Here is a 26,611-nt window from a genome sequence, read left to right as displayed (position 1 = left end):
AGTGGAGGAAGCTGCTAAGAACACGAGCAGTGGAGTCAGACAGGCAGGAATTTGTATCTCAGACCAGCCATGGGTTCCCAGGGAGAAAGTGTTGGTTCAGAAGTGAATTTCCCTTTCAGAAATCTGATGGGAGGAAGCCTGCTGTGAGGGCCTGGGCGTGCAGGCCCTGGGAAGTGAGAGTAGTCTGAAGCCTCCCAGTGCAAAGGGAGAGAAAGCATCACTAGGCAGCTGGACTGCTGGGAAGGCCGGGGTGGCCGCAGGCTGCACTGAGGCATGGGGTCTGCAGCCAGGGAGCTGACAGTCACCCTGCCTGCTACCCGTCAGGCCGTGTGGGGCATGCTGAGCACCATCCTGGCCCTGCACTGGAAGGGGCTGGGACTCACAGGGCAGCGGGCCTCAGCTGGAAGCCAAGCAGAAAGGACTGCTCCAGCCAAACTTAGGAGGAGGCCCCTGGGCCCGCAGGAGGAGGGCCTTGGGGATGCTTGCAGGCAGAGTAGGCTCCTAGCAGCCCCTGCTCTGCCTGGGTCCCTGCTCAGGCATATTTGTTCCTCCAAGCATACGATCAGCCCACCACTGATGCCTTCCATCTCTAGGTGGGGAAGCTGGTCCACGACAAGCCTGTCTGACCTCAGTGACTCACCGGCCTTGCCCCTCGGTTTTCCAATCCTGAGGCTAAGCCCTCAGCTGGAGGCCACGCTGAAAGACACACAAACACGAGCTGTGAACCACTCTCCACCGAGAGGCACCAGGAGGGCAGCCCCTTCTGCAATGAGCAGCCCTGCAGAAGGGCTGGGGTCATCAGGCCGCTCGCAGGCGAGGAGGCAGGAATGCTCCAACCCCTCCCACCCCCTGTCTTGGGAGTGGGCTGCCGGCTCTGCAAGGAAATTACAACATGGGCCTGGGTAATGCTCCTTTTAGTTACAGCATAAACTGCGGCAATAAAGCGTACCTGGGGAATGTTTAGAGAAAGCACTAATGATTTCTTCCCCAGTGGTTAATAAATTCACTTCCAGATCAATTTGTTCGCGATAGAGCCTGGCGAGCGGAACCCGCGCGGCGGGCACAGCCGACTGTGTCTTTTTCAGTATAAATGATTTATTACAATGATTAGCGGCACATAAACAATTTAAAATACAACGCTAATTAGTTTGGGGAAGAAAGGAGGGGAAAAGCCACCCTGCCTCTCTCCCCATTATGTTCTACTTCCCTAAGTGTGTACTTTTTAATTAAATCCAAATGTCACAATAAATTTAAAGTGTTTTATTACCATTTGGGCTAACTAAGGCAGTCATGCAAGCCCCCGTCTCAGGCATCGTGGGCGAGGCTGGGGGCGAGGGCTGAGGGTGCAGCAGGGCCTGTCTACGAGCTCTCCTGGAGATGGGAGGTTTTGGTGAGACCCCTAGAAACCCCTCCTGCTTTCTGGCAGCCCCAGGCTGGAGAACGCTGGCAGAGTGCACCTTCTCTCAGCTTCCTGGCCAGTCCAAGAGATGTCTCCTCCCCGACATCAGCTCTGAACGGCCCAGAATCCAGCCACTTCTCCTCAAAAGGTCCCACAGCACTCTGTACCCTCCCCAAGCCCTCCTCAGGTGTTCCAGCACCGGCCTCACATCTTGGCATTTCCTATACACCTTACCACATTCTCCTTCCAGCGCTCTGAGTAGTAATCACTGCTTCAGTTTGGTGGATGGGGAAATTGAGGCTCAGAGAGGTGGAGTAATTTATCCAAAGTCACACAGCTAAAAAGTGGACTCTTGACAAACCCTAGAGTAGCATTTTGCCTTAGAGCCCATGTCTTGCCACTTCTGGGGCCTGATTTCCCAGCACGCAGGATGGGGACGAGAATGTGATGGCTGCTCAGACAGGGATCTCCCTTGCATAACACCCTGCAGTGCCCAGAGATAGGTGAGATGGGTGTTCAGGCCAGGGACCTGGACCCTGATGAGTCTGGGTTCAATTTCAGGTTCTGCCATGAATCCACAATGTAAACTCAGTCAAGTCCTTCAGCCTCTCTGAACTTCAGCATTCCCATCAGCAGAACTCAAGTAATAATACCCAAACTGCAGGGCCAAAGGAGCAAAGCAGCTAAAGCAAGAGGAGTGTTTTGCAATCCTGGACAGTAGTAATTACTGTAATTACTAACAGTAATTAGTAGTAATTACTAACAATAGCTCTTGAAGTGAGCAAAGATCCATAAGAAATCCCACTTCACTGATCAGAAAACTGAAGCCAGCGGGTGAAAAGGACTGACCCAAGGTCCTGCTGAACTTTGGGTGCCCATGGGACCAGGCTGCAGGCAACCTCCTTTCCCAAAGCTCAGAGAGCCAAGGATGGTTTATCTTCTCAACATTCTTGTACTATTTATTTAAAGTCAAAAACAAATATCCCTAAACATAGAATTACCATATGACTCAGCAATTCTACTCCTAAATATATACCCAAGAAAAATAAAAACATATGTCCACACAAAAACTTGTATATGAATGTTCATGGAAGCATAATTCACAATAGCTAAAAAGTAAAAACAATTCAAATGCCCATCAATTGATATATGGATAAATAAAATGTGATATATACAGATAATGGAATATTATTTGGCAACGAAAAGAAATGAAATATTGAGACATGCTACAACATGGATGAACGCTGGAAACATTATGATAGGAAAGAAGTCAGCCACAAAGACCACAACTTGTCTGATTCCATTTGTATGAAATATCCAGAATACGCAAATCCATAGAGACAGAAAGTAAATCAGTGGTTGCCAGAGAGGAGGGGAATGGGGAGTGACTGCTAATGGATATGGAGTTTCTTTTTCGGGTGATGAAAATGTTCTTGAATTAGATAATGGTGATGGCTGCATCACTCTAAATACACTGAAATGCACATTTTAAAAGGTTAATTTTGTGGCATTCAAATTATTCTCAGTAAAGCTGTTATAAAAGAAAGCAAAACAAACAACAAAACAAATATTCCTTTGAGAACAAGAGAAAACAGTTCACAAAAAGGAAGTTCTGGGGTCAGGAGAGGGGTCCTGGGAGGTCTCACAGCCAGCCATCAGCCGTGGTCACCCTGTCTCATAACAGCTACTCCATAGGGAAGGGCTTCAGATCACCCTCCCCACCCCTACCGGCTCCCTCCTCAGTACTCCCATCCAGAAATCTGATTATGCCCTCTGTTTCCAGCCCTGCTCCCTAGGCAGCTCAGACCTCACTGGTATCACTCTCCTCTGACTCCCTGAGTGTGTCCACTCCTACACTTGTGTTTTGTCTCCCTAGAGCTCTCTGTTGAAATTTCTCCATCCTCTGAGGCTATCGTCCCACCTGCAGACAACATACTCAGGGAGCGGGGTCCCTTTTCCAGACCCTGAGCTTGTCCTATATCGGGTACCACAAGTTATAGCATAGGCACCATGACTAGGATTGGAGTGAGGTCCTCCAGGTCCCCAGCCAAAGTTCAGTAAGGAGCGCTACGCTCTCAGGGCCTGAGAGTCTCCCCTAGGCGGGGTGTAAAAGCTCCGATCCAGGCCACAAAGGCCAGGAAGTAAGGTGACTAGGCTGCCCTGGGGTCAAATGAAAACTGCTGGAGGGAGAGAGTACAGTGCCCAGGCCAGGGCAGCGCCCCTTGTGGCTAATCTGAGAAGGTGACTCAAGAAGATGAAGCGTGTGGTCAGCAGAGGGAGCCAGGCCCACTGTGGCAGGGTGCACCCAGCCGCCCCTGAATCTGGGGCCTGGACAGATGCTCTTGGGGTTTCTCTCCTCTTGGGGGAGGAATCTGAAGCCTTTACCCTGGAAGGGAAGGCAGAGCATATGGAATGCGGGCCATGGGGAGAAGAGTGCGGCCAGGGTGGAATGGGCTGGGTGACTCCCCAGGCCCTGGGCTGCCAGGCATGAGCGGTGCTGCACAGATGCCCTGTGGCACAGCTCACTGCAGAGCCAGGGTCTTACACTCAGCTCACCACGAAGTGCCCTCAGACACAGGTTCTGATCTTCTCAGGCCAGTCACACTCTCATATAATCAGGAGATGGGCTGTATTAGACATGGATAAGGGTAGGGAGACTTGGCTCTTTCCCAGAATCAGGCATTTTTTTACATTTTATTTTATTTTTGGCTGCACTGCATTGCTGCACTTGGGTTTTCTCTAGTTGTGGCAAGTGAAGGGCAATGCTGTAGTTGTGATGCACAGGCTTCTCCCTGCGGTGGCTTCTCTCGTTGCGGAGCATGGGCTTTACGGAGCCCAGGATCAGTAGTTGTGAAGCACGGGCTTGCCTGCCCTACGGCATGTGGGATCTTCCTGAACCAGTGATTGAACCGGTGTCCCCTGCATTAGCAGGTGACTTCTTAAGCACTAAATCACCAGGGAAGTCTAGGAGCTTTCATGGAAGCCAGTCTGAGAGAGGAAACAGGCCCAGAGCTGTGAAAGCCATGAAACACTTTACAGACCAATCACATGAGGTTCTGGGAGCTGGGATGTGGGTAGCTGGTTGGGCTGGACTTGCTGATCCCCTGCCCTGGTGTGCTCCTGCCTGCCTCAGGCCAAGCTCACTCCTTTGAAGCCTGGAAAGCCAGAAGCTTGGTCCAATCATGGGGCAGCCACACAAGAGAGCACATGTGCAGGGAGCCTCAGGCCAAAGCTGGGCAGGGTCAGCAGGAGCCTCCAGGACAAAAATGGATAAGGACGGGCTTGCAGTTGAGGACTCTGTCTGCCTTCCCTGGGGCTCAACTCTGGAAACTCAAGCCTTACTACTGGTAGTAGAAATGCTCTAGGCAAGATCTTGACCACCAGGAGACTTCAGAAGAGCCCTCACATTCCCAAGGCCACAGTTCTAGCCACGCCCTCCACCATTTCTTTCTAGGACTTCAACTGCCTCCAGTCTGACCATCTCCATCCCACCCACCCACAGGCCCAGAATGACTCTTGGAAGGAAGAGAACTGCAGGAAAGAGCAGAGGGCAGTCTGAGGCTGGAGGGGGTAGGGAGTGGTCATCCTATAAAACTCAAAAAAAAGAACACTTCCCTCATGGCTGTTTTTTTTCTGCCCCTAGTTTTATCCCCAGTACTCTTGCCTGGAGAATCCCATGGACAGAGGAGCCTGGTAGGCTACAGTCCATGGGGTCGCTAAGAGTCGGACACGACTGAGCGACTTCACTTTCACTTTTCACTTTCATGCCTTGGAGAAGGAAATGGCAACCCACTCCAATGTTCTTGCCTGGAGAATCCCAGGGACAGAGGAGCCTGTTGGGCTGCCATCTATGGGGTCACACAGAGTCAGACACGACTGATGTGACTTAGCAGCAGCAGCAGCAGTTTTATCCCCTCCAATCATCCTCCAAATTGGGAAATGAGTACGTCAAGGCTGTATATTGACACCCTGCTTATTTAACTTATATACAGAGTACATCATGAGAAATGCCAGGCTGGATGAAGCACAAGCTGGAATCAAGATTGCCAGGAGAAATATCAATAACCTCAGATATGCAGATGACACCACCTTTATGGCAGAAAGTGAAGAGAAACTAAAGAGCCTCCTGATGAAAGTGAAAGAGGAGAGTGAAAAGGTTGGCTTAAAACTCAACATTCAACAAAATTAAGATCATGGCATTCGGTCCCATCACTTCATGGCAAATAGATGGGAAGACACTGGAAACAGTGACAGACTTTATCTTCTTGGGCTGAAAAATCACTGGAGATGGTGACTGCAGCCATGAAATTAAAAGACATTTGCTCTTTGGAAGAAAAGCTATGACCAACCTACACAGCATATTAAAAAGCAGAGACATTACTTTGCTGACAAAGTTCCATCTAGTCGAAGCTATGGTTTTTCCAGTAGTCATGTATGGATATGAGAGTTGGAACATAAAAAAGGCTAAACGCCAAAGAATTGATGTTTTGAACTGTGGTGTTGGAGAACTCTTGAGAGTCCCTTGGCCTGCAAGGAGATGAAACCAATCAATCCTAAAGGAAATCAGTCCTGAATATTCATTGGACTGATGTTGAAGCTGAAGCTCCAATACTTTGGGCCACCTGATGTGAACAGACTTACTGGAAAAGATCCTGTTGCTGGGAAAGATTGAAGGCAAGAGAAGGGGACAACAGAGGATGAGATGGTTGGATGGCATCAGCAACTCAATGGACATGAGTTTGAGCAGGCTCTGGGAGTTGGTGATGGACAGGGAAGCCTGATGTGCTACAGTCCATGGGGTCGCAGAGTCGGACATGACTGAGTGACTGAACTGAACGGATCGAGTAGATATAACAGTAATATATCTTTGTCTTTGTCTCAGGTTCTTGGCACTGAACTCTTATAAACCTTGGAATTTCCTGAGTGATGGGAGTATCTTTTGTTATTCATAAGGAGTCCCTACTGAGTACCTCTGAGTTTATACTAATGAGGTGACTTAGGGTGGGGCCCCTAGATAGCCTCAGGATGGGGCTGGTCACCAGAAAGACCTTATGATTAGATGGTCAGAACTTTCTGCCTCACCCACTGACCTCCAGGAAAGGCTGGGAGGTGGCTAGTGATGAAGCTCTATACAGAGTCCGGAACAAGATCTGATGAGCTCTAAGTTGGTGAACATATTCACATATTAGGAGGGTGATGCCTGCCAACTCCACAGGATGGAAGCTGCTATGCTTGGACCCTATGTGCTTCTTCATCTACCTGCTCATCTGTATCCTTTATCATATCCTTAGAGCAAACTGGTAAATGTAAGGTAATGCTTTCCTGAGCTGTGTGAGCCATTCTAGGAGATTATCTCACCTGATTGGGGGCAGGAGGAGAAGGGGACGACAGAGAATGAGATGGCTGGATGGCATCACCGACTTGATGGACATGAGTTTGAGTGAACTCCGGGATTTGGTGATGGACATGGAGGCCTGGCGTGCTGTGATTCATGGGGTCGCAAAGAGTCGGACACGACTGAGTGACTGAACTGAACTGAACTGAGGAGGGGGTGTGGGGAACCCTGATTATTAGCATGTTGGTCTGAAGTCCAGGTGACATCTGGACTTGAGATTGGCTTCTGACGTGAAGGCAGTCTTGTGGGAATGAGCCCTGGACCTGTGGGATCTGACACCAGCTCTGGGTAGATAGATGTCAGAACTGAGTTAAATTTGTAGGACACCCAGTAGGTGACCACTGAGAATTGGAGAATTGCTTGGTGGTTTTGGAAAACATTCCAGAGTAGCCCAAATGATCTTAATAAAATGAAAATCTGCCCTCTCTCTGGGATAAAGGAATTTTTCATTCTGTCTGCTCCTCTCCTGCCTTCCTTTACCTGTTAACTCATTCATCCACAGGTCACGCAACAAATATTTACTAAACATCTACTACTAGGGGCTAGCCCCTAACAGCTATATGTTAATAAGCATTATATCTTGATGATATTTCATCAAGAAAGTAGTTCTTAATGAGCTTCATCAAGTCAGTTTGATGCCTTGATCAATTTTCTATTCACTAGTGTTAAACCATTTCTTTCTCCTCCATTTTATTATATTAGAATTATTCTCATTAGGATAAATTATTCTTAAATTTATAAGTTACTATGTGGCTCATGATCAGTTTGGGGCTCGAATCAAATCTTTCAAATTAGAACTTTCATTGTTGCTGAGGATTTTTTTTTTTGTAGTAATTATTTATACCAGAAAATATTTCCTGAGACAACTTTGGCAGATCTAAATTCTATCAGGAAGATTTGGTTCTTCTGTCAATTTTTAGTTAATAACATATTTTGCCAGGTGCAGTCTTAACTGTTGCCAGTTTTGCTTTGTGTTAATTATTTCAACCAATTTAAGTTTTTTCCTGGATTATTTTTTTCTTTACATTTTCAACAATACTAATGAGATGTTATTCTTGTATAAAAGGCATATTTTAGCACTGATCTGATAAAGCATTCTGAGGATCAAAGAGTAGTGTGAAAACATCCTAAAGGGCAAAAAGGCTGGTCAAAACATTATGATGTACTGTACTTGGGCTGAATACCAATCAGGACCTGTGCCTGAGTTAGCCCCGCCCACTGTCCTCTGCTCCTTGGGAGCCCTAAGCCCTGCCAGGATGCCTGGAAGCTGGGGTGCAGCCTCTGGCTGGCATGAGAACAGCTGCCTGCAAGAGATTGCCTCTGGTCAACAGGCAAAGAGATGAGGTTCAGTCCTGATGTCCCATGCCAGGTTGCAGGCAGCCTCTCCTGGGCCCCGGACTTTTCTACTCAGAAAGTATCAGCTGAGTATCTTGGTGTCAGCAAAGAATTATTAATGGATGCTTCTTGGTGCATTCATCCCCTCATTCACCAACCACTAATAAAAGGACATAACTGACTAGGGTCCTCTCAGGTCTGAAGCTGTGACAGGCTCACTGGCCTCCACGTTTTAGGCCTATTCCAAAGGTCCCCTCTGTTTCCTAGTTGAGCTCTGCCTGGGAAGAGCCAGGGATGGGATTGTCCACCTGACCAAGTGTGGAGGGCTGGAGGCCACAAATGCTTTCAGCTGGGATCTCTACATCTCCTGACCCTGGGAGACGAAAGGACACAGCAACATCAATGCGGTGGTGCCTCTCCTGGTCTTGGCCTCACCCCACCTGCTTACCACCAGTGGCCACGTCTCCATGCATGGTACAGCTGGGCATCAAGCAGCCAGCAACTCTGCAAACATAAATGGGAAAACATAACCCCAGAGAGGGGAAGAGGCCTGCCCAGGGACGTACTGTGAGTTGGTGGCAGAGCCAGGTGGAGGCATGAGTTTTGGTCTCCATCCTATGCCCCAGCCCACAGGAGAGTCTCCTTCAGCCCTATTCACAGGTGAGAAACTGCTGAGGTGGCCTCTGCCCAGGCCACCTCAAAGACACCAGCTCCACCTGGCCTGGGCAAAGTGGGCAAGGGGCTGAGGCCCTCAGTCCCACTGCTGTGGGGAGGCTGCCACAGGAAGGAACGACCCACATCTCCTCTAAGAGAGGCCCTGGAGTAACAGACAAGTGCTTTGCAAGTCTGCCCTCTCTGGGCATAACCCTCTCCTCTGCAAAATGGGACTAATGCTGAGCTCCAGCCTCCTGGAGGTGCTGTAAAGATGAAATGAAAGGTGCTGGGACATCTGTGTCCTTCCCTGGTGTGAGGTGATGCAGGGAACAGAGGCGCTGGGCCTCCTGGGGATATAGGTGAGTCATTCACCTGGGGCCTGAGATGCTATTCCAGAGGCTGACCTCTCACAAGCAATAGGAAGCTTCTTAAGATTATCCCAGTGATCCTCGCGCTTCCCAGGTAACTCAGTGGGTAAAGAATCCACCTGCCAGTGCAGAAGTCTCAGGAGATGCAGGTTCGATTCTGGGTCAAGAAGATCCCCTGGAGGAGGGGATGGCAACCCACTCCAGTATTTTTGACTGGAAAACCCCACAGACAGAGGAGCTTGGTGGGCTACAGTCCCGGGGGTCACAAAGAGTTGGACACGACTGAAGCAACTGAGCACATATGCACGCAAAGATCCTCTGTATCCTGTGTAACCCCACCCCCCACCCACTTCCTTGAGTATGAGCTGGACCTAGAGACTTGCTCCCAAGGAAGAAAATACAGCAAAAGTGATGGAATGTCACATCTGTGATTAGATGTGTCACATTTTATAAAAGACTGTGACTTCTCCTTTGGTGGCTTCAAGAGAGCAAGCTGCTCTAGTAGAGAAACCTATGAGGCATGGAACTGAAGGCAGCCTTTGGCCATCCTTCAGTGGGGAACAGAGCCCTCAGTCCAGCAGCCCACAAGGAATTGAATCCCACCAACAACCACATGAGTGAGCTTGAAAGCTCATTCCCCCGGATGAATCTTCAGATGAGACCATAGTCCCAGCCAGTGCCTTGATTATTATGACAGACCCTGAGCAGAGGACCTAGCTAAGTACCTGGACTCCTGACCTACAGACACTGTGAGATGCTTTTTTAAGCTTCTAAATTGTGAAATAATTTATTACACAGCAAGAGATAACTAATACACCACCATACTGGTGGATACACACAGGACAGGAAGGACCTTTCCTCAGGCCAGAGAGAGGGGGGCTGTGTACAGATCTCTGCCCTACAACCCCTGTTGTTGTGAGCCTCCTTCTGAAGCCCCATTCTTGCTGTGGAGGATGGAGAGGTCGGAGGACAGAGAACACCCTCCAGCCTGCTGCAGCAGGTTCCCTGCTCTCCGCTGGGCAGACCAGGAAAGTGGGTGGGGTTGACCCACTTCCTTGTGGAGTCATTGCCCCGAGTCCTCCCCAAAGAACACTCCTGCCAGAGCTCCGAACCCAGGCACATCTGGAGCAGAGTAAACCTTCCAAAGCACACCCGATCTCCCCTGCTCCTCCCCAAACCCTAGGAATGGGAGGGAAACCACATCAATCACTTTTATGACCAACAAGAGCTGTGTGAAGATGGTTGTGATCATACCCGTCTCACCAGTTAGAATTACTATTCAGTTTACTATCTAGAATTACCTAGTGACCAAAGTGGGATTTGAACTCAGTCTGTCTGACTTAGCCCAAGCTAGTTTCACTTGGGAAACTAAGAAACGGAGAGTTCAAGCATTCCTGATACAGCCCCCCACAATCCATAGGCAGCCCCCATAGGCAGCCCCCCACAATCCAGGCTGGACAGTCTATCACCAAGGGATCAGGAATTGGAGTTTTTAAGATTCAGGGGACAGGAAAGTCTGGATGGAGTGGGTGCCCATTGGGGCCAGACCAGGACTGCTCCCACTTATCCGAGAAGAACCAGCCTCCCTCCCCTTCTCTATCAAGTCATTGTGCCAACCAGCAAAGGTGAATTATTAAAACTCCCTTCTGGGGTACCACATGGATTTTTCTCCACTGAGATTCCAAGCAGAGGGACAGCCGCTCCCGCCACACAATATTAAAATGTCAGGAGTTTAAGGTCTGCGTTGGTTGAGTCATAAGTTATCAGCACCCAGTGAGGGCCAACAGAATGCCTCCCTTAAATTATTAAGCAGAAAGCGTCAGACTGTAATATTTTGCTAAACCAAAGTACAGACACAGACAAAGATGTCATTTCAATATTTGAAACCAGCAAGTTTAATTTAAAATAAGAGCAAACCAATAAGCTCAGAACATAGCGGCGTATGAGAGGAAAATTATACTGTGAGAGGAAAAAAAGTGGAAGGACTTAAGAAATTTATAAAAGTAATCTCCAAGTGGAAATTAGAAATCAAGGCCTAGAAACAGAATAACACAAAAGAAATATTACTGTCCACTTTCTAAATCAATATAACACTGCTCCACGCTAGAATTACCATGGTAACTCAAGTAAAAAGAATCAAGCAATTCTTATTATTTCAAAATAAAATCACAGCCTGAAGCCTGGGTTTTATTACAGCCACTGATAGATCGCTGGCTTGTATTTATCTGAAATATTGCTTTTCAATCAGCTGGTTTATGAATGTACACGGGCCTCTCACCAGCCCACTTACTGCCCTGTTTTGAGGCGAGGGGCTAACCAATGAATTGATTCCCGCCTGGCTGCATCTGCATGGATGTCCAGGTTTCAGTCCACTCTGGGAACCATAGAACTTCACACCCCTTTCAACTGATGGGTGGCTTTGCAGGACAGAGGAAAAGCCAGAGAAGACAGTGGGGCCTGACCTCACTGTAGACCCCTCCAGGCTTCCCCATGGAGGAACCGGCCAGGCTCTGATGTCGGCCCCCAACAAGAAGCCTCCCACACCCCCAACCCCAAGTCATCCTCTTGCTGGCTCCACCCCTCTCCCATGAGCTCCCCTGGCAGCCCCATTACAGACCATTCCTGATCCTACTGAGGGTCACAAGTGTCCTTGTCTCCTATCCTCAAGTCTGCCAGCTGCAACGGGGAGCTGGGAGCCGGCAGAGCACAGGGAAGGAGAGCAGATGGCCTGGGTTCACAGCTCAGCTCTGGTCTTGTGAGTTGTGCAACCTGTACATGGCTCTAAGTCTCTACCCCTCCCCATATTCACACCCTTTGCAATGTGACTTTTCACCTCCTTCCTTCAAGGATAGAACTGTTCCCCCATCTCTTGAACTGGGGCTGGCCTTGTGATTTATTCTGGCCAACAGAAATACAAAATGACAATATCCCAGAGCCAAGCCTAGGCCTCAAGAAGCCTTGTGCACATTCATTCTGGACCTGCCTCCAGCCTGGGAACAATCCAGAAAGTCTGCTGGATGATGAGGGACATAGCCTTGTTATCCCCAGCATCCAGCTGATCAGCCATCCCCCAGGCAAGAGTAAGTCTACCCAAGGCCCAGAAAACCTCTTAGCCAAGCCCAACCTTCATCACTGACCCACAGATTCAAAAGCTAAATAGATGCTTGTTGTTTTGAGCCTCTGAGTTTTGGGGTGGTTGGTTATGCAGCAATAACTAACTGACACACATGCACAGTACAATGCCCTTTTAATTAAGGGCTCAGTGAAACAAGAGCTGCTGTGTAAAGACCAAGAGGCCAAAGCCAAGGAGATCATCCTGCATCTGTGTAGCGAGCACTCTCACTTCACGTGGACACCAGGCTTCCAGGATTATCAAGTGTGTACGTGGACATTAGGTGCCAGTTAAGTGTTGCCCCCACTGTAGACATGGGAAAACTGAGGCCCAGGAAGTTGTCTGAAGTCACACAGCAGTCAGCTGGGTCTCCTGACTTATGCTAGCAGGCTGAACCTGAAGACAGTAGGCCACTCAAGAAAGTCCACTTAGGAAGGGGTAGGAGGTGGAGTTGGGGATCCAATCCGACCTGGTACGCCTGCACTCTGAGGCATCTGTCCCTGCACCTGGGCCAGCCCCCCTCCCCCCTCCCCCATTATGTCAGCCACTATAGGCTCCCGCCTTAGCCAGAACACAAAATAAACATCCTCCAACCAATGAGAGATAAGCTTGTAGCTAGTTGGGTGGATGTGACTCTGAACAGGACCTGGAATGGTCCGTAATTAGCCTAGGCTGCCTGTAGGCTCCCTCAAGGCCAACCGAAGGGTAGAGAGAATGCACCAGGCAAGGGGGACAGCATGAGCAAGGGTACAGAGGGAAATGCCAGGTCAGCATGGGAGATAAAACCAGAGTGGACATATCAGTCCTGCCCAGCCTAGTGTGGCAGCAGGTATCTGGTAGAATGTCAGGGTGGCAAAGGCTGGGTCCTCTGGTACCAAAAGAAAGGTGGAAGATGGGATGGGAGAATGGTGATGAAAGAGTTAGGTCCAGAGTCCCAGATGAATGCAATCCAGTGGTGTGCTGATAAATATCTCACAACTGATTCTCCAGGAAAAAAAAACACCTTGATTTCCGGTGTTTGCCAATTTCTGTGGTGTTAATATTTCCACCATGGCTTGTATCAAGTTACCAATGTGATGTCACTGAACTCAGAGTTGGGAAGGGATGTGCAAAATCAGCTTTTGCAAGTCAGCACAAGTTGACTCCACTGGTGTAGCTCTATTAGAGTACAGACCTACCAGGAAAACTCAGGCCAGCAGCACCACGAAAAGTTCAGCTGAGGCTGGAAGGATGTCCTGTGTGCCTCGGTGTCCTTCAGCTCCAGGCAGGGCAGGCAGGCAGCATGGGCTACAGGCCACATGTACCTCTGGGGCTTCTCCAGCCCATGAAGGCCCAGGTGAGGTTAGAGCCCAGCAGCACCTACCAGGAGGACCTGCCTACATCTGAGAACACATGACCTGGGCCGTCAGTGGGGCCGTGAGTAGGATGCCCAGACACAAGGTCTTGGTTAAGCTCATATTCCTCCTTGTCAGAGATTTCTACCATCCAGCCTTGTCACACTTTGGGCACAGGCAGAGGCATGGAAGCCAGGATGGAACACAGAAAGATGCTAAAACTCTGGGCTCTAACTCCCTACATAATTCTGGGCAACTTTGAGTCTCAACTGTGCCACTATAAATGGAAGGATTTACAAAGAGTGATTTTGGAGGCTTCTTCCCATGGTGCTACCTGACTGTAAGGACCTGAACAGTGGTGAATAGTGAGTCCGCCCTGCCTCCTGGACAGTGGTGAGGGATGGCCATGATGGATAAACTAGAGAAAAGGGAAGATGAGGGCCCAGTGCCGGGCAGCAAACAAAGCACTGATCTAGGCACAGGACTATTTCAGATCAGCCTGTGGTTTTGCAGACAGCACTGTTATTTCACAGTGCATGAAGCTTCCTGGTTTATTACATGTGTATGTGGACGTTATCTGAGTTAATCCTGATAACAATCCTGCCAGTTAGATGTGGTTGTTCTCACCATAGAGATGAGAAGGTATAGAGGCAAAACCACCTCAACGCTGGGTTGGCACAGAACACAGAACTACAGTGGACATATTGGACCTATGTAGCTCAGCACAATAGTAGATGTGGCAGCCAGTCCCATAGTACCTGCCACACTGGGGTATCAGGTCCTTTTTTCTACCTTCATCCCTAGCTGCTTCCAAACTTCATAATGTGCCTGATCAGGGGTTCCTGGGAGGTCCTCTGGCCCCTGGAATTGGACCTGAACAATAGTTTAAGCCTCCTGGCTACACGGGGATAGCTCTGCCCTTTGTGGGATGTAGCTCTGGAGGGGGCCCACATTGGCTAAGGACCCCATGCTGGCTTGGGTCACTTTCATCAGCCAACCAGCTCTGTCTTCTGTTCAGAGAAGGCCCAGCCAGGACCACTCTCCAGCTTCAGCAGCCTTGCCTGTGCCAGCAGTCCAGCTGTGCTGAGGCTAAACCTCACGTCTCTTCCGATCATAGAGGGTCGGCCGCCAATGCTCGCTGGCAGTCATCCATCTGTTCCAAGGGGGAGAGACCAAAATAGACCTCCTCTCGGTCCTACTCTCAGATGGGACTTTCTGAGTGGTTCCTTAAATGGAAGCAGGTGGGGCAGGCATCCCATCTGACTCTGGGACTTGGAGCTGGGTGGGAAATCAATTATCAGGAGGGATGAGAAGCAGGCCCCGGCTCTAGGAAAATGTACATTTCCATGTGCTAAAAGCATCGTTGTGGGACATGATAGAGATAGAGAGGCAGTTCTTACGGCCACAGAGGCCAAGTGAGTGGCCAGGCCAGGGCCGAGCCCCGGCACGCAAAGGGTGAAGCTTTTAGGCGAGCGTCGGCCAGTGATCTCAGCTTCCCCCAGTCCTAATGCTCCTGAAAGGCTCTCTCCCACTCCCTGTAATTGGGCATCAGTAGTTAATGCAGTATTGACTGCATTACACGCTCCCGTGCCTCCCTCACTAATGCCAATTGCATCACCTTGTACAGTCACCGGCTTGCTTAGCCAATAGCCGTTAAAAGCAATCCAAATCATGAATCATATGGGAAACTTTTAGCAAGACACTGCCATCCAAGGAGACAATTTACAGTTGAGTTAATCTGGGTACATTAGCGAGACATGGATTCCGGACGACAGACCAATTTATGTTGTTTCGCTGTCCCCCCACCCGACCCCCCCATCCCGAGTTCTCCGCATGGGCAGATGAATGGAAGAGCAGGGAACAGACAGAAGCACCTGCTTTTTACCCTGGGCTCTGAGAGGGGGTTGGGGAAAGCCATCCTTACAGGCTCCCTGCCTCGCTGAGTTTGGGCAGGAAGGGGACATAGCTGTACATGTTCAGATTTTGTGATGCTTCATTCCCCTGCATGAGGAAATGGCTGCAGCCCAGGCCAGACTGGTGGGTGCAGATGGAGACCCTTCTCTTCCAGGCACATGGCGGGTGCCAGGCCTGGTCCCCACCGTGCCAGCCTCACAAGGCCTTTACCAGCCCTCAACAGAGAGCAGTGTCCAGTGGGCTCCACCCTCCTGCCGATGGGTTGGGGTCTGCTATATGGAAGAGCATCAGGGCCCACTCCCTCCCTGCCTTTCCTCCAGGACCAGGGAGGTCCTGGCCACACTCTGCTGGGAGAGGCCCCTAGGACCCTCTGTGGTCCAGAGCATGACGGGATATTCTAGGAGGTCCTGCCTGTCAGTAGCCAAGTGTAGCTGAAAGCCTGCCCCCGTGGATCAACCAAGTCCGCTATGGAGGCCGTGCTCATAGTTCATTAACAATTGAAGATGCGCTGTCTGGTCCGCCTCAGCCCAGCTCCAACCTCCTTAGGTGTTTTTAACTTATTAAAAATGCCCTAGGAATTAAGTCTGGCGTTTAGTTCCACTGCCTGCCTGCTGTTTCCTGCAGTCTCCCCGGCCCTCCTGCCGGGCCTATGCAGAGGCAGCTTACACCCAGACCTGTTCTTCTGCAGCACACATGTGGGGCCACCCCTTGGGAGTGGCCTCAGCATGCTCTCCTACCCATCCCTTCACAACCTGAGACACTCCCTGTTTCTGGGGCTGCCTGGACCCTCTGCTGCCTGCCCCTGCTCTAGGGCCATTTCTCCAACAGCCTGAGAGTTAATCTGACTCTTCAGGGTTCAGGGGTATAGCTCCTTTGGACCACAAACCTCCCCGGAAAGCCCACTGCCTGGTGCCAGTCCAAGCACAGGTGCCAGGGGGAGAAGGGCGGTTTCTCCAGGAAAGTTGGAGCTGGGCTCCCTTTGCTGACAAGCAGGCCCCACGGCACGTAGAAAGGCAGGACCCTGAGTTCCAGTAAAGTGGAGCTGGCTAGGCCAAGAGCAAGCATCCAAATGAAAGCAATTAATCTTGAAACAGAAGTTTAACCGTTTGCAAAACAGATCTTTCCTCTCTGTGGTGGCCCTTCACTGCTCGACCTAATGGATTACTTTATTAATAATGCACTGTGCTTAAAAGCAAAAAAAAAAAAATTTTTTTTTCTGACGATTCGATACTTCAGAAAGTCTCTTAAACCCGTTGCTACGGCAAAGCGATTGATATTTTATTATCTTTCAGAAGTGCAACATGAAAGCCCTGCAGCCCAGCAGAGCAAGAGCTTTGGTCCTCGGCAGCTGGCAGACCTGACTTCAACCAGAGGAGCCCGGGCCTCTTCCCACAAGATGCTGTCAGGTGGAGAAAAGGCGTTGGGGGTGGTTAATAGGAGCCTGAGTTCCCCGCTGCAGCCAGACAAAGGGTGCAGCCCACAGCTGGGAGGAACACACTCCTCGGGGGCCCTGGGGACCAGTGCTGCCACCCAGCCCAGACGGCCACCTGCCGGGAGAGCATTAAGTGTGAGGAAGGAATTAGGCAGCAGGTTTGGGGAGGGGTGAGGATGTGAATGGGTCTAGAGCCTTTCTCCCTCCACCTAGCTGAAGGTACCACCTTCAAAGTTTCCTGGAACCAGGAGATGCTAGACTCCAACAGGGAATGGAGGGTGGATTTATGAGCAAAAAGGCTGCTTTTGAAAGACAGATCCAGGCTGAGCAGGACACAAATCAAATGACTCCTCAGGACTTAAGCCAGTCTTCTTCCTTGTGCTGTAAGGGGTCCCAGAGCTCAGTGATCTCAGCACCACTGGGCACCACATCGTTAAGACTGGACAGGCTGGGGGACCTTAGGGCAGAGTCAGCTCTTGGGGAGGCAGGAGACTGGCTGAAATGACCTCCAGAGAACCATTTCCATTTATGGCTCATCTAGAAACCTTTAGTACACAGAACTGAGGCATTCTGGGGTGCTTGCACAGAGTACAAGACCCGAGGTGCTGGCGGCGGTGCTATCTTGTCAGCTGGAGGCCAGTCTTCCTGCCTGAGGCCACCTGTGTACAGGGGTCTTCTGGATTTCTGGCTTGGGCCTAGGGAGTCATTGCCAAAATATCTGGGCTGAAGACATACCCCAATTTCCACATGCTCCCCATGGTGGGAGCACCTCCAAACATCAAGGAAGGACCTGGCTGCACTGGCTCCCCATTTTATCAAGAGGAAAAGTCAGGACTCAAGATGGGCATGACTGGTCCGAGATAACATGGGGAGTCGATGAGAAAGGAGCTAAAGCAAGGACTCCTGCCTACTTGTCTGGCCTCACCGCAGACCTCTTCTCCTTTCCAATCTGCACACACCTGCACCAGCCCAGCCCTCTAATGGCCTACGTGGGGCTCCAGGGGAGGGGCCCATAAAGAAGGAACAGCACACGGGAAGTGGGTGTCTCACCCTAGCCAAACCCTGGCAAACGGATTCTTTTGGCCAGAGCATTTAGTCCTCCTCCATCTCTTTCTACACACATGCCCAGAAATTGGCTGACCGGCCACAGAGCTCCCCCACGTGCCACTCCTGGGCCAGATATTTCAAATGGCCCTTCCTGCCTGAGGTCTCAGTGGGTGGGAAGGGAGGCTAGGGGCATTGGCACACAGTGGCAGCAAAGCGAACATCCTTAAGTCATTTAACTTCAGATTTCCACCAAACGACCATGTCAGGAACACCACCGACCTGCAGGGCAGAGGGCACAGACCTCCACACTCACTGGGAGAGGTCAGCTGATGTCACTCTATGAGGACTCCCGCTGACTCACAGAAAACCCCTCTTCACAGGTCCTCACCAGCAGTACAACGCAGGTGGGGCCTGGGTGCTAACGATTACATTCATGTCTCCTAACAACACTAACCGACCATGCAACCCTCACCTCCAGGGCAGGAGGGCCAGGGCCAGGGCCAGGGAAGGGCACTCTCCCGACCCCGAGGGCTGCCCCTGGGTCACAGGACACCCACTGCTTTTACCCTCAAGGGGGCTGGGTTCTCCGACCTCTCCTGCACATACCAGGACAATTACTGCGGGACAGTCGCAGTCAGGAAGGCTTTGGGTGTGTGAGGCACCTGCTAGTGGCTTCCAGCCACCACGGGCCCCGCTGTTCTGACCTCTCAGGCGCAGTGAAGCTCTTGATCAGGGTAGGTCCTGGTGGCTCCGGCACGCGTGCTACTGGCCAGGAGCGGGACACTTTCTTTCTCTGGGCCAAACTCCTGCCTCGGCGCTCAAGAGCCCGCAGGGAGACAGTAGGCAGCACAGGATGCGTCCCTTTATCTCACCGAGCTTTCGGGCAGCCGTGTCCCCGGCTTTCCCCCTGGCCTGCCGGGCACCCCGGTGGCCACCTTCTTTCTGCGCGCCAGCCGGCCGCAAGCTCTGGAGTCCGATTTCCCAAAGCCACTGATTTGCTCGGCGCTCAGCGCCTCTCGGGTTACGCGTGCGGCGCGCGGGTGATGGCTGCGGTGAGAGGAGCAGCCGCAAAGACGAAACGCTCTACGCGAACCGCCGCCCCGCCGAGATCCGAGGGCAGCCGGAGCCTCCACGCGGCCCCGCAGAGCATCACACGCCGGGAGCACAGCTCGCCCGCCCGCGGTCCGGTCCGGCCTGGCCCGGCCCGGCCCCGGGGGGTGCGCAGCCCAGAGCTCCCTTGCCTCCCCACCCCAGTCCCAGGTCCCCTGGGGGCCGCCAGCCCAGCACAGCCCGGCGTGTGCGCGCCCGTGTCCCGGCGTGTGTGTTCCCGCGCGCCGCGGCGGGGGCGCGGGGCGCTGGGACCCCCGCCCGCCACCTACCGTCCTCCTTGTCCAGCACCATCATCTCGGGCGCTCCGTGTCCAGCCGCAGCTCGACTCGGCCGGGAGAAGGGCGCCGATTCCGGGCGCGCTTCGGCGGGGCGGCCGGTCCTCGGGCAGCGAGCGGACTCTAATTACCCGCTTGTCCGGCTCTTAACCTAGATTGCACTCAGCTAGAATTACATTCAGGAGTGAAGCACTTCGCAGATACAAAAGCAGTCTCACCTACTTTTGTGCCTCAGAATTGCAAGGAACTACGAACTGCAATTTGGAGAGGGAGAGGGAGAGAGAAGGGGGAAGAGAGGATCAGAGCCGTTTCTTTGATTCTCACCTTCTAAATGGCTCAATTTGCCCAGTATAATCTGTCTTAATGTAATTGCATTTGATAGCTCATAACCCTGGCTCTGGCAACGACACAGCTTTCAGCCTCATAAAGTGTTTTCCCCTCGGATTTAATCTGAATCTCAATCTAAAATTATATTCAAAGAGATGGGGGAATCTCGGCGGCCGTCTCCCGCTGCCTTTCTCCCTCAATGTATGAGGTTTGCACTCCTGCTACTGAATAAATGCACACATTTCCCGAGGCCCCCCTCCCTCCCGAGTTAATGGGGAGTGGAGACGCGCTGCTGCCCGGCTCCGCAGCGCCACCTGGAGGCCTCTAGGCCTCAACTCGGCGCGTGGCTCTGCTCAGGACCCAGGGTCTTCATTCCCAATCACTGTCTGGTAGACCACTCCTGTCTGTCAGTCCCCTCAGCCTTGATTTTGGCCCCCTCCCACGGGGCATTCTTTCTCTGACCACGTACCCTCCCTTCCTACCTCCTCTCTTCGGGGTTCCTGGTTGCTTCCTGGATTGTTTGGCAAAGTTAACCCTCTGCAGGGCACAGATTTTCGCACTGTTGAGTCTTCTATCACCACCCTTACCCCAGCAGCCCCTGGGAAGAGCATCTTGATTTCACAGAGAATGAGATCCTGTCTCAGCTTCTATCTTAGCAAGCACAGCATGGCCTTGAAGATTATTATTTTCATTCCACAACTATTTATTGAGCACATATTATGCACCAAGCTCTATTCTAAGGCATTGGGGATACAGCAGTGAAAACAGATTCCTACTATTACAGAGTTGATGATTCGTGCTTAGTAACGCAGGAGGCAGGAAGGGATACAGTGCTCATCTCCTCTCCTTCCGAACCCTGCTTCTCTCTGAGCACCCTGGGGCTGGTGCCCAGGCTGCCTTCTCCAGGAAGGCCGCTCTTCAAAATCAAGGGCTTTTTTTTTCCCTCTTGACAGTACAGAGTTCCAGGATGGGATGGAAATCTTAACAGCTCTTCTCCAGACACATGTGCCAGAGGTTCATGCCCTGTAGTCACTTCCAAGGATTAGATTCAGGCAAGGAGAAGGAAGCTGGAGTCCTTGGAGGGGCAAAGGGCCACCACGACTTCATCTCGTCTCTGCCTCTTACCAATAGGGGACTTTTGCAAGTCATTTTCTCTCCCCGGGGCCTCAGTTTCCCTGTCTGTGAAGCGGAAGATGGCTCTGCTATCTCCAAATTTGCTGTGGGGATCAGATGAGACAATGCATATGAATGTGCTTTGTAAACTGTGGCATCCCGGACAAGGTGGGGGGGAGGCAGTGGGTACAAAGGAGATTTGAAGGCCAGGTCATGCCCCTTAAGCCCTAGGGGGCCCCAATGTGGGGTGCTTGATGGGAGGGAGAAGGGGAGAGGGGATGGTGCTGCAGCCCAACCTCCTCTACCCTAGGCAGGAAAGTCAAGCTTTGAGAAAACAGAAGAGAGGCTGCTTCTAATGAGATGCTTCATCCGCAGCTCAGAGAGTTTCGCTTTCCCCTTCATCTTGAATACTTAATCCTAATAGTCCTTGAGTATATTTGATGTTAAATATATCATTTTGCTCAGACTCACCATCCCTCAGGACTGCGAGCTTGATCTCTCCCTTGCCACTGCAGCTCAACTGTACCCTGAGGGTCTGAGGGAGGCTTTGGCACTGCTGCCGCTGGCACATTTAGTGCCAGCCCCTCACCCCAGCCTGAGCTGGGGGCCTGACAGCGCAGCAAGCACTGGACCCGGCAGGCTGGCAAAGGGGAGCTTCTTTCTGTAGACACCTCTTTGCTACCTGGAGGTGTTCACTCTACAAGGGCTGTGGCCTTACCCCTGGCCTCTGGGACTGCTTATCCTCACTCTCAGGGTCTGGCCCTGACCCACAAACCCAAACTTGATTAGCTGGGGCCACTTTCCCACTCTCAGGTGTTGTGCTTGGGACTCTGTCCCAACAGCAGCTCTCCCCAGCTCCCAAGGTGCCCAATTAGCAGCCACACAGTCAGCAGCATCTCTTTCGGGAGTCAGGGGCCTTTCAGCCCAACCCAGGGACTGCAGCAGGCCTGGGTTACAGAACAATGGACTGTAGAAGAGGCTGGGGTGTGAGCAGGGAGTTGGTGCTGTGTGTGAAGGGCTAGCTGCCTTTGCCCACAGGCAACTCCCTCTGCAGCCCCAGTGATGAGCACTGAGCTGCCACACTCATCTGGAGAAGGGCCTCCACAGAGGCCTTCTGGTGTACAGAGCTACCCAGCAACCTCTGGATGCTTTGGGTGACTTGAGCTCCCACCCAGGAAGGGGCCTGCTGGGCTGACAAATCCAGGCAGGAGCCTGGCTCCTCCAGCAGCCTCCCTCTCAGCTTATGGGTAATTGTGGGGCAGGGAGGAAACTCCTGTGCCCGTGCACTCCCACCCAAGGTGCCTTCAGGTCCAGGGGCACGCCCTCAACACCGAGGTGGAATTCTCATATCCCCTGGGGCTGGGGGTGGGGTGGGGTGTCTGCACCTGACACATTCCACAGGTGATGAGCATGTACTCTCACTGTGATACTGCCAAGAGTGCTCCAAAATGCCCTTGAAATGCCTCTGGGGACAGCAGAAGGAGACCAGTTGCTCACCCCCCTAGGTTATGGTGAGCAGAAAGGGGGTGAGCCTGGCTGCTTTACAAAGTTTTGGGCAGGTCCTAGCAGTTTGTCATTGCATCTGGCAGTAAAGTCCCAATGAAGGATTCCTGCACTGGGATTGTGGGGGCGGGGGCTGAAGACTTGATGCCCCGGGGGCCCAGCAGACCAGATATTCCAGAACTCCTCAGTGGGGCTTGTCACATGTGCCTTGGCCTGAGGGGCTGCTTCCAGCTCCAAGATGGAGTTACAAGCTGGCCTCACAGGTGACACTCAAATGGGGTATCTGGAGTGAAAAAGGCCCGTTCCCGGTGGCCGCCACAGTTGAGGGGACAGAGTGAATCTACAGACTTTGAGTACCATCTGCATGCCTGCTGGCCAAGTTCAGGTGCCCCGCCCTGCCCAGCCCCCTACTCCCACAAAGCAGCCCATGCATAGGGATTTGCAACCAACTAGAGTGGCAAAGTACACAGTTGGCAAACTTTTCCTCTTTCAGTTTCTGGAAGCCCAGGACAGGCCTTCTAGGTAGCTGCTGTTATAACTTGTTAGGTTTTGTGAGGGCCTATGAAGTATCTGTGGAGAAGGCAATGGCAAGCCACTCCAGTACTCTTGCCTAGAAAATCGCATGGACAGAGGAGCCTGGTGAGCTGCAGTCCATAGGGTCGCTACTAGTCGGACACGACTAAGCGACTTCACTTTCACTTTTCACTTTCACACATTGGAGAAGGAAATGGCAACCCACTCCAGTGTTCTTGCCTGGAGAATCCTAGGGACGGCAGAGTCTGGTCGGCTGCCTGGTCTATGGGGTCGCACAGAGTCAGACACGACTGAAGCGACTTAGCAGCAGCAGCAGCATGCAGTATCTGCACCCCAGAAAAGTCTCCCCGCCCCTTCAATGAAGGCCATCCCACCCCTGCCCAACAGCCCAGAGAAGGTTGTGGATATAGGCTGTTGACCAGATGTCCTAGTTTGCCCCAGTTCTCTGGACTGAGGGTCTTCCAGGACCTGGGACTGTCAGTGATAAAACAGGGATGGTTCTGGGCAAACCAGGACAGTTAATCACCCTATTGGGAGGTGGCAGGGTGGGACAAGAGACTAGCGGGGCCAGAGAGAAAGGCCAGGCACCCAGACCCCTCCCTACAGACCAACAGCTGCCTCCCAACCCCCAATTTCCCAGCCTCCTGCCTCAGGGCTTCATCTCCCAGGCACCAGAGAACAGCCCTAGCAACTGGGGATGCTCCATGGACCAGCAGAGCTGTGAGTTCTCCTGAGAGACTGGCAGTTACAATGGGAAGGGTGTGAGCTGGACCCAGGGGTGGTTAGAGTTTCTGAGAGTCAAGCTTCCTTATGCAACTAGGGTTGGGGTGGGTAGGTAAAGGGTCTTTAAGAAAAAGAATAGGAGATTTACCAAACAAAATTACAGCGGAAGGGCTCTGAAGCTTAAAAACTCATTCCTTCAAGGTGAATCCGCCTCTGCTATCTTGGATATACAGCCCATCCACATGCCGTAACCAGCAGAGCACCTCCCAACTCTCTGGGCTGGGGGAACTGATCGGCGAGAGTCCTCCCCAGCCCGGCCTGGTGTGAAGCCATGTCACCCATCCCGTAGCTATGAAGATCCAGACCTGAGGGACCCCAGGACGGTGCTGGTTGGACGGCACCCTCACCCCGGGGTTCTCTGGGCATCCTCCTGGGGGAGCCTTTCCGCAGCGGTGCAGACGCGGGAACATGAAGATACCCAGTGGGGGGCAGAGAGATGGGTCAATGGGCACTGCGGGGAAGCCCACGGCGCGGATCGGAGAGGCGCTCCTCTGCCGGCGAGGCGGCAAGAGCCAGTGAGAAAGTTCCCTGCCCGAGCGTGCAGGGCTGCCGGGCTTGGCTGGCCCGTGTGACTTCCTAATCCGGCTGAGGAGCCTCGGGCTGAGCTCGGCACTCCGACACGCACCCGCGCGCACCTCCACCGCCGGGCTTCCGGGGAGCGGGCCAAAGGCGGCCGGGGCCGGGCGCGGGGGACGCTGCCGCCGCCCTCGCCCTGCGCCCCGCGGGTCCCCGGGCACCTACCGTCCTCTTGGTCCAACACCATGGTCCCCGGCGGCTCCAGCCCGGCCCGGGCCGAGGACGCGGAGGGGCGAGCGGCTCGGACTCCGCCTTCGCCCGTCTGCGTTGCTCCCGCCGGCCCCGCGCGGGCTCCGCGCCCGGGGAGCGCGGCCGCGGACTGGGGCGGATCGACCGGCGCCGGGAGCCGAGCCCCACCGGCGAGGAGCTCCGGCGAGCGGGCGGGCCGGCCAGACCCAGGGGCGGGGCGGGACGGGGCGGGGCTGGGGCGGGGCCGGGGCTGGGGCGAGTCCACCCGGCCTCGATGGCGGGGCCGAGCCGAGCCGGCAGCCGCTTCCCCGGCCTGGCCGGAGCCGCCGCGCGCTCTTCTCTCTGCGCGGGCCGCGCTCGCTCAGCCGAGTGAAGAAGCCTGCGTTTCCCAGGGCCCCTCAGATTCCCCTGTTAATTAAATCAATTCATTATGTTCAGATCTGATTAGCGGCCCTTCCCCCCCTTTGAATCAATTATTCAATACACAAACATAATTGCTTGGGCCAGAGGTGCCCGCCATTAGCTTATTTAACTCCAAGGACACTAATTACCCGCAGGGCACGGGAACTTTTCTCATTAATTCTGACAAAACACAAAAGCACAGCCAGAGTGTGTGCGTGTGAGGGACTCTGTGTGTGTGTGTGTATGAGACCACATGCCAGAGTGAGGGCTGTGAGGGGCGCGGAGACACCGTGGGAGCTTCAGCTCGGACTTGGGGGAGGCGGAATGTGTGCGCTTTCGGGTGGGAGTATGCGGGGTGTCGTTCTGAGTCTGTGACACCGTCCTTGTGAGTGTGGGACTCCCCTTGTGTGACTGTGAGCGCATCGGGGTGAGTGCGGCTCTGAGGCTGGGGACCGTGGGCCAGTGTCTGAGACCCAGCACAGGAATGTGTGAGCTTGTGCACCGTGCTTCTGTGTGTGGCTGTGAATGTGACTCCGTGGCTACTGTGCCCGGCACCCCATCCCCTTTCATTTTGTCTAATTTTCTGGCCATTGCACACTGCAAGCTCAAACCCACAAGGGCAAGTGCAGAGCACAGAAGAGACGAATCAGGAGGCGGTTGGGGTCTGTGGAGCCAGCTGAGAGAGTGTCTTCCTCACCCCATCACGAACTGGAGGATGCTCCCCTTCCCCACAGTTATAAACTCCAGGTTCCCATCATCCCCTTCTCTTGCCCTCTCACTGCACATCCCTATATCCGCCCCCGCCATTCTCCAGGTTTTATCCCAAAACCCTCCCCAGCCGCAGCTTGCTCCCTCCCATTTCCACAAGTGTCTGATATCTAGGTGCACCCCCCACTCCCACTCCACAAACCCTAGTTCTTTGCCTCCTGTTTGTAAGGCTAAACGGAGGGTGTGCCTATGGTTGACCAACTTCTCCACATTTTACCTCCCAGGAAATCTCTATTGAGAGAAAGCCAGTGAGAGAGTCCACAGAGGCAGGGACACAGAGGGTAATTGATTCCCCCAAATTAGGTTTCTGCTTTCTAAAGACCAGTATTGTTCCTGTTCTCAATGTGCACAGAGGTATTGAAGATTTCCTTTTTGTTTCCTCAGGCAATGAATGAGCTTAATCCATTTGGCTTTATAAATCAGGAAACTAATATTCGCTCCTTCCATAGCAGCTTTTTAAAAAATTTAATTGGTGGAGGAGGCACAGTTTGTCACCCTTATGCTGTCTCCCAAGCCCCCACTTATCAAAACACATTCTGATTGAGGGGTGGAGAGAGGGCTAGGGGAGGGGAAGGGAGGGCTCATCCTGATTCCTCCTGCCCCCCTCCATCCTTGCACATTGACCCACATAGTTCATATGGGGCAAAGTTTGTGAAATGAGTGAATTAATTATACTCAATTCAGTGAAGAAAAGGGGACTGTTCAGAGGTGCTTTTCAGAATGACCTCCCAAGTCTGCTGCTCTCATCTTCCACAAGCACTGGACATAGTCATGCAGTGACCGAGTTTGGCAAATCCTCCTCACCAACCAACACAAGCTGCTAGAGTCATCTTCCTGGTGCCAAGACCTAACCCTACTACTCTCCTGCTCAAAAAGTTTCGGGGGTTCCCCTTTGTCCACAAGACCAAGCCCTAACTGCTTATCAGATCATTTTAGGCCCTTCACCAGATCTGGGGAAACCTTTGTAACAACCACTGCCCTTCCACTTCAATTTAATTGCTATCTACTGACCTCCAACAACAGCCTCACACTCCTGCCCCT

The 26,611-nt window shown here is 52.5% G+C and overlaps 1 protein-coding gene across 1 annotated transcript in view; it reads right to left on the bottom strand.

Annotated features, from left to right (window-relative positions):
- Positions 1-24,575, bottom strand: part of LMO1 (LIM domain only 1) — a 41,804-nt gene extending 17,229 nt beyond the window's left edge. Inside the window, exon 1 of the mRNA XM_055423429.2 lies at positions 24,377-24,575. Within this exon, the coding sequence (XP_055279404.1) occupies positions 24,377-24,398 (22 nt within the window). The 5' untranslated portion in view covers positions 24,399-24,575. The remainder of the gene's footprint in view (positions 1-24,376) is intronic.
- Positions 24,576-26,611: the final 2,036 nt, after the last annotated feature.

Source organism: Moschus berezovskii, chromosome 14 (assembly GCF_049115385.1).
Source record: "Moschus berezovskii isolate FMDL1 chromosome 14, NW_MosBer_1.0, whole genome shotgun sequence".
In the NCBI taxonomy this organism is placed as follows: domain Eukaryota; kingdom Metazoa; phylum Chordata; class Mammalia; order Artiodactyla; family Moschidae; genus Moschus; species Moschus berezovskii.
This window is presented reverse-complemented; position numbering and strand designations above follow the sequence as displayed.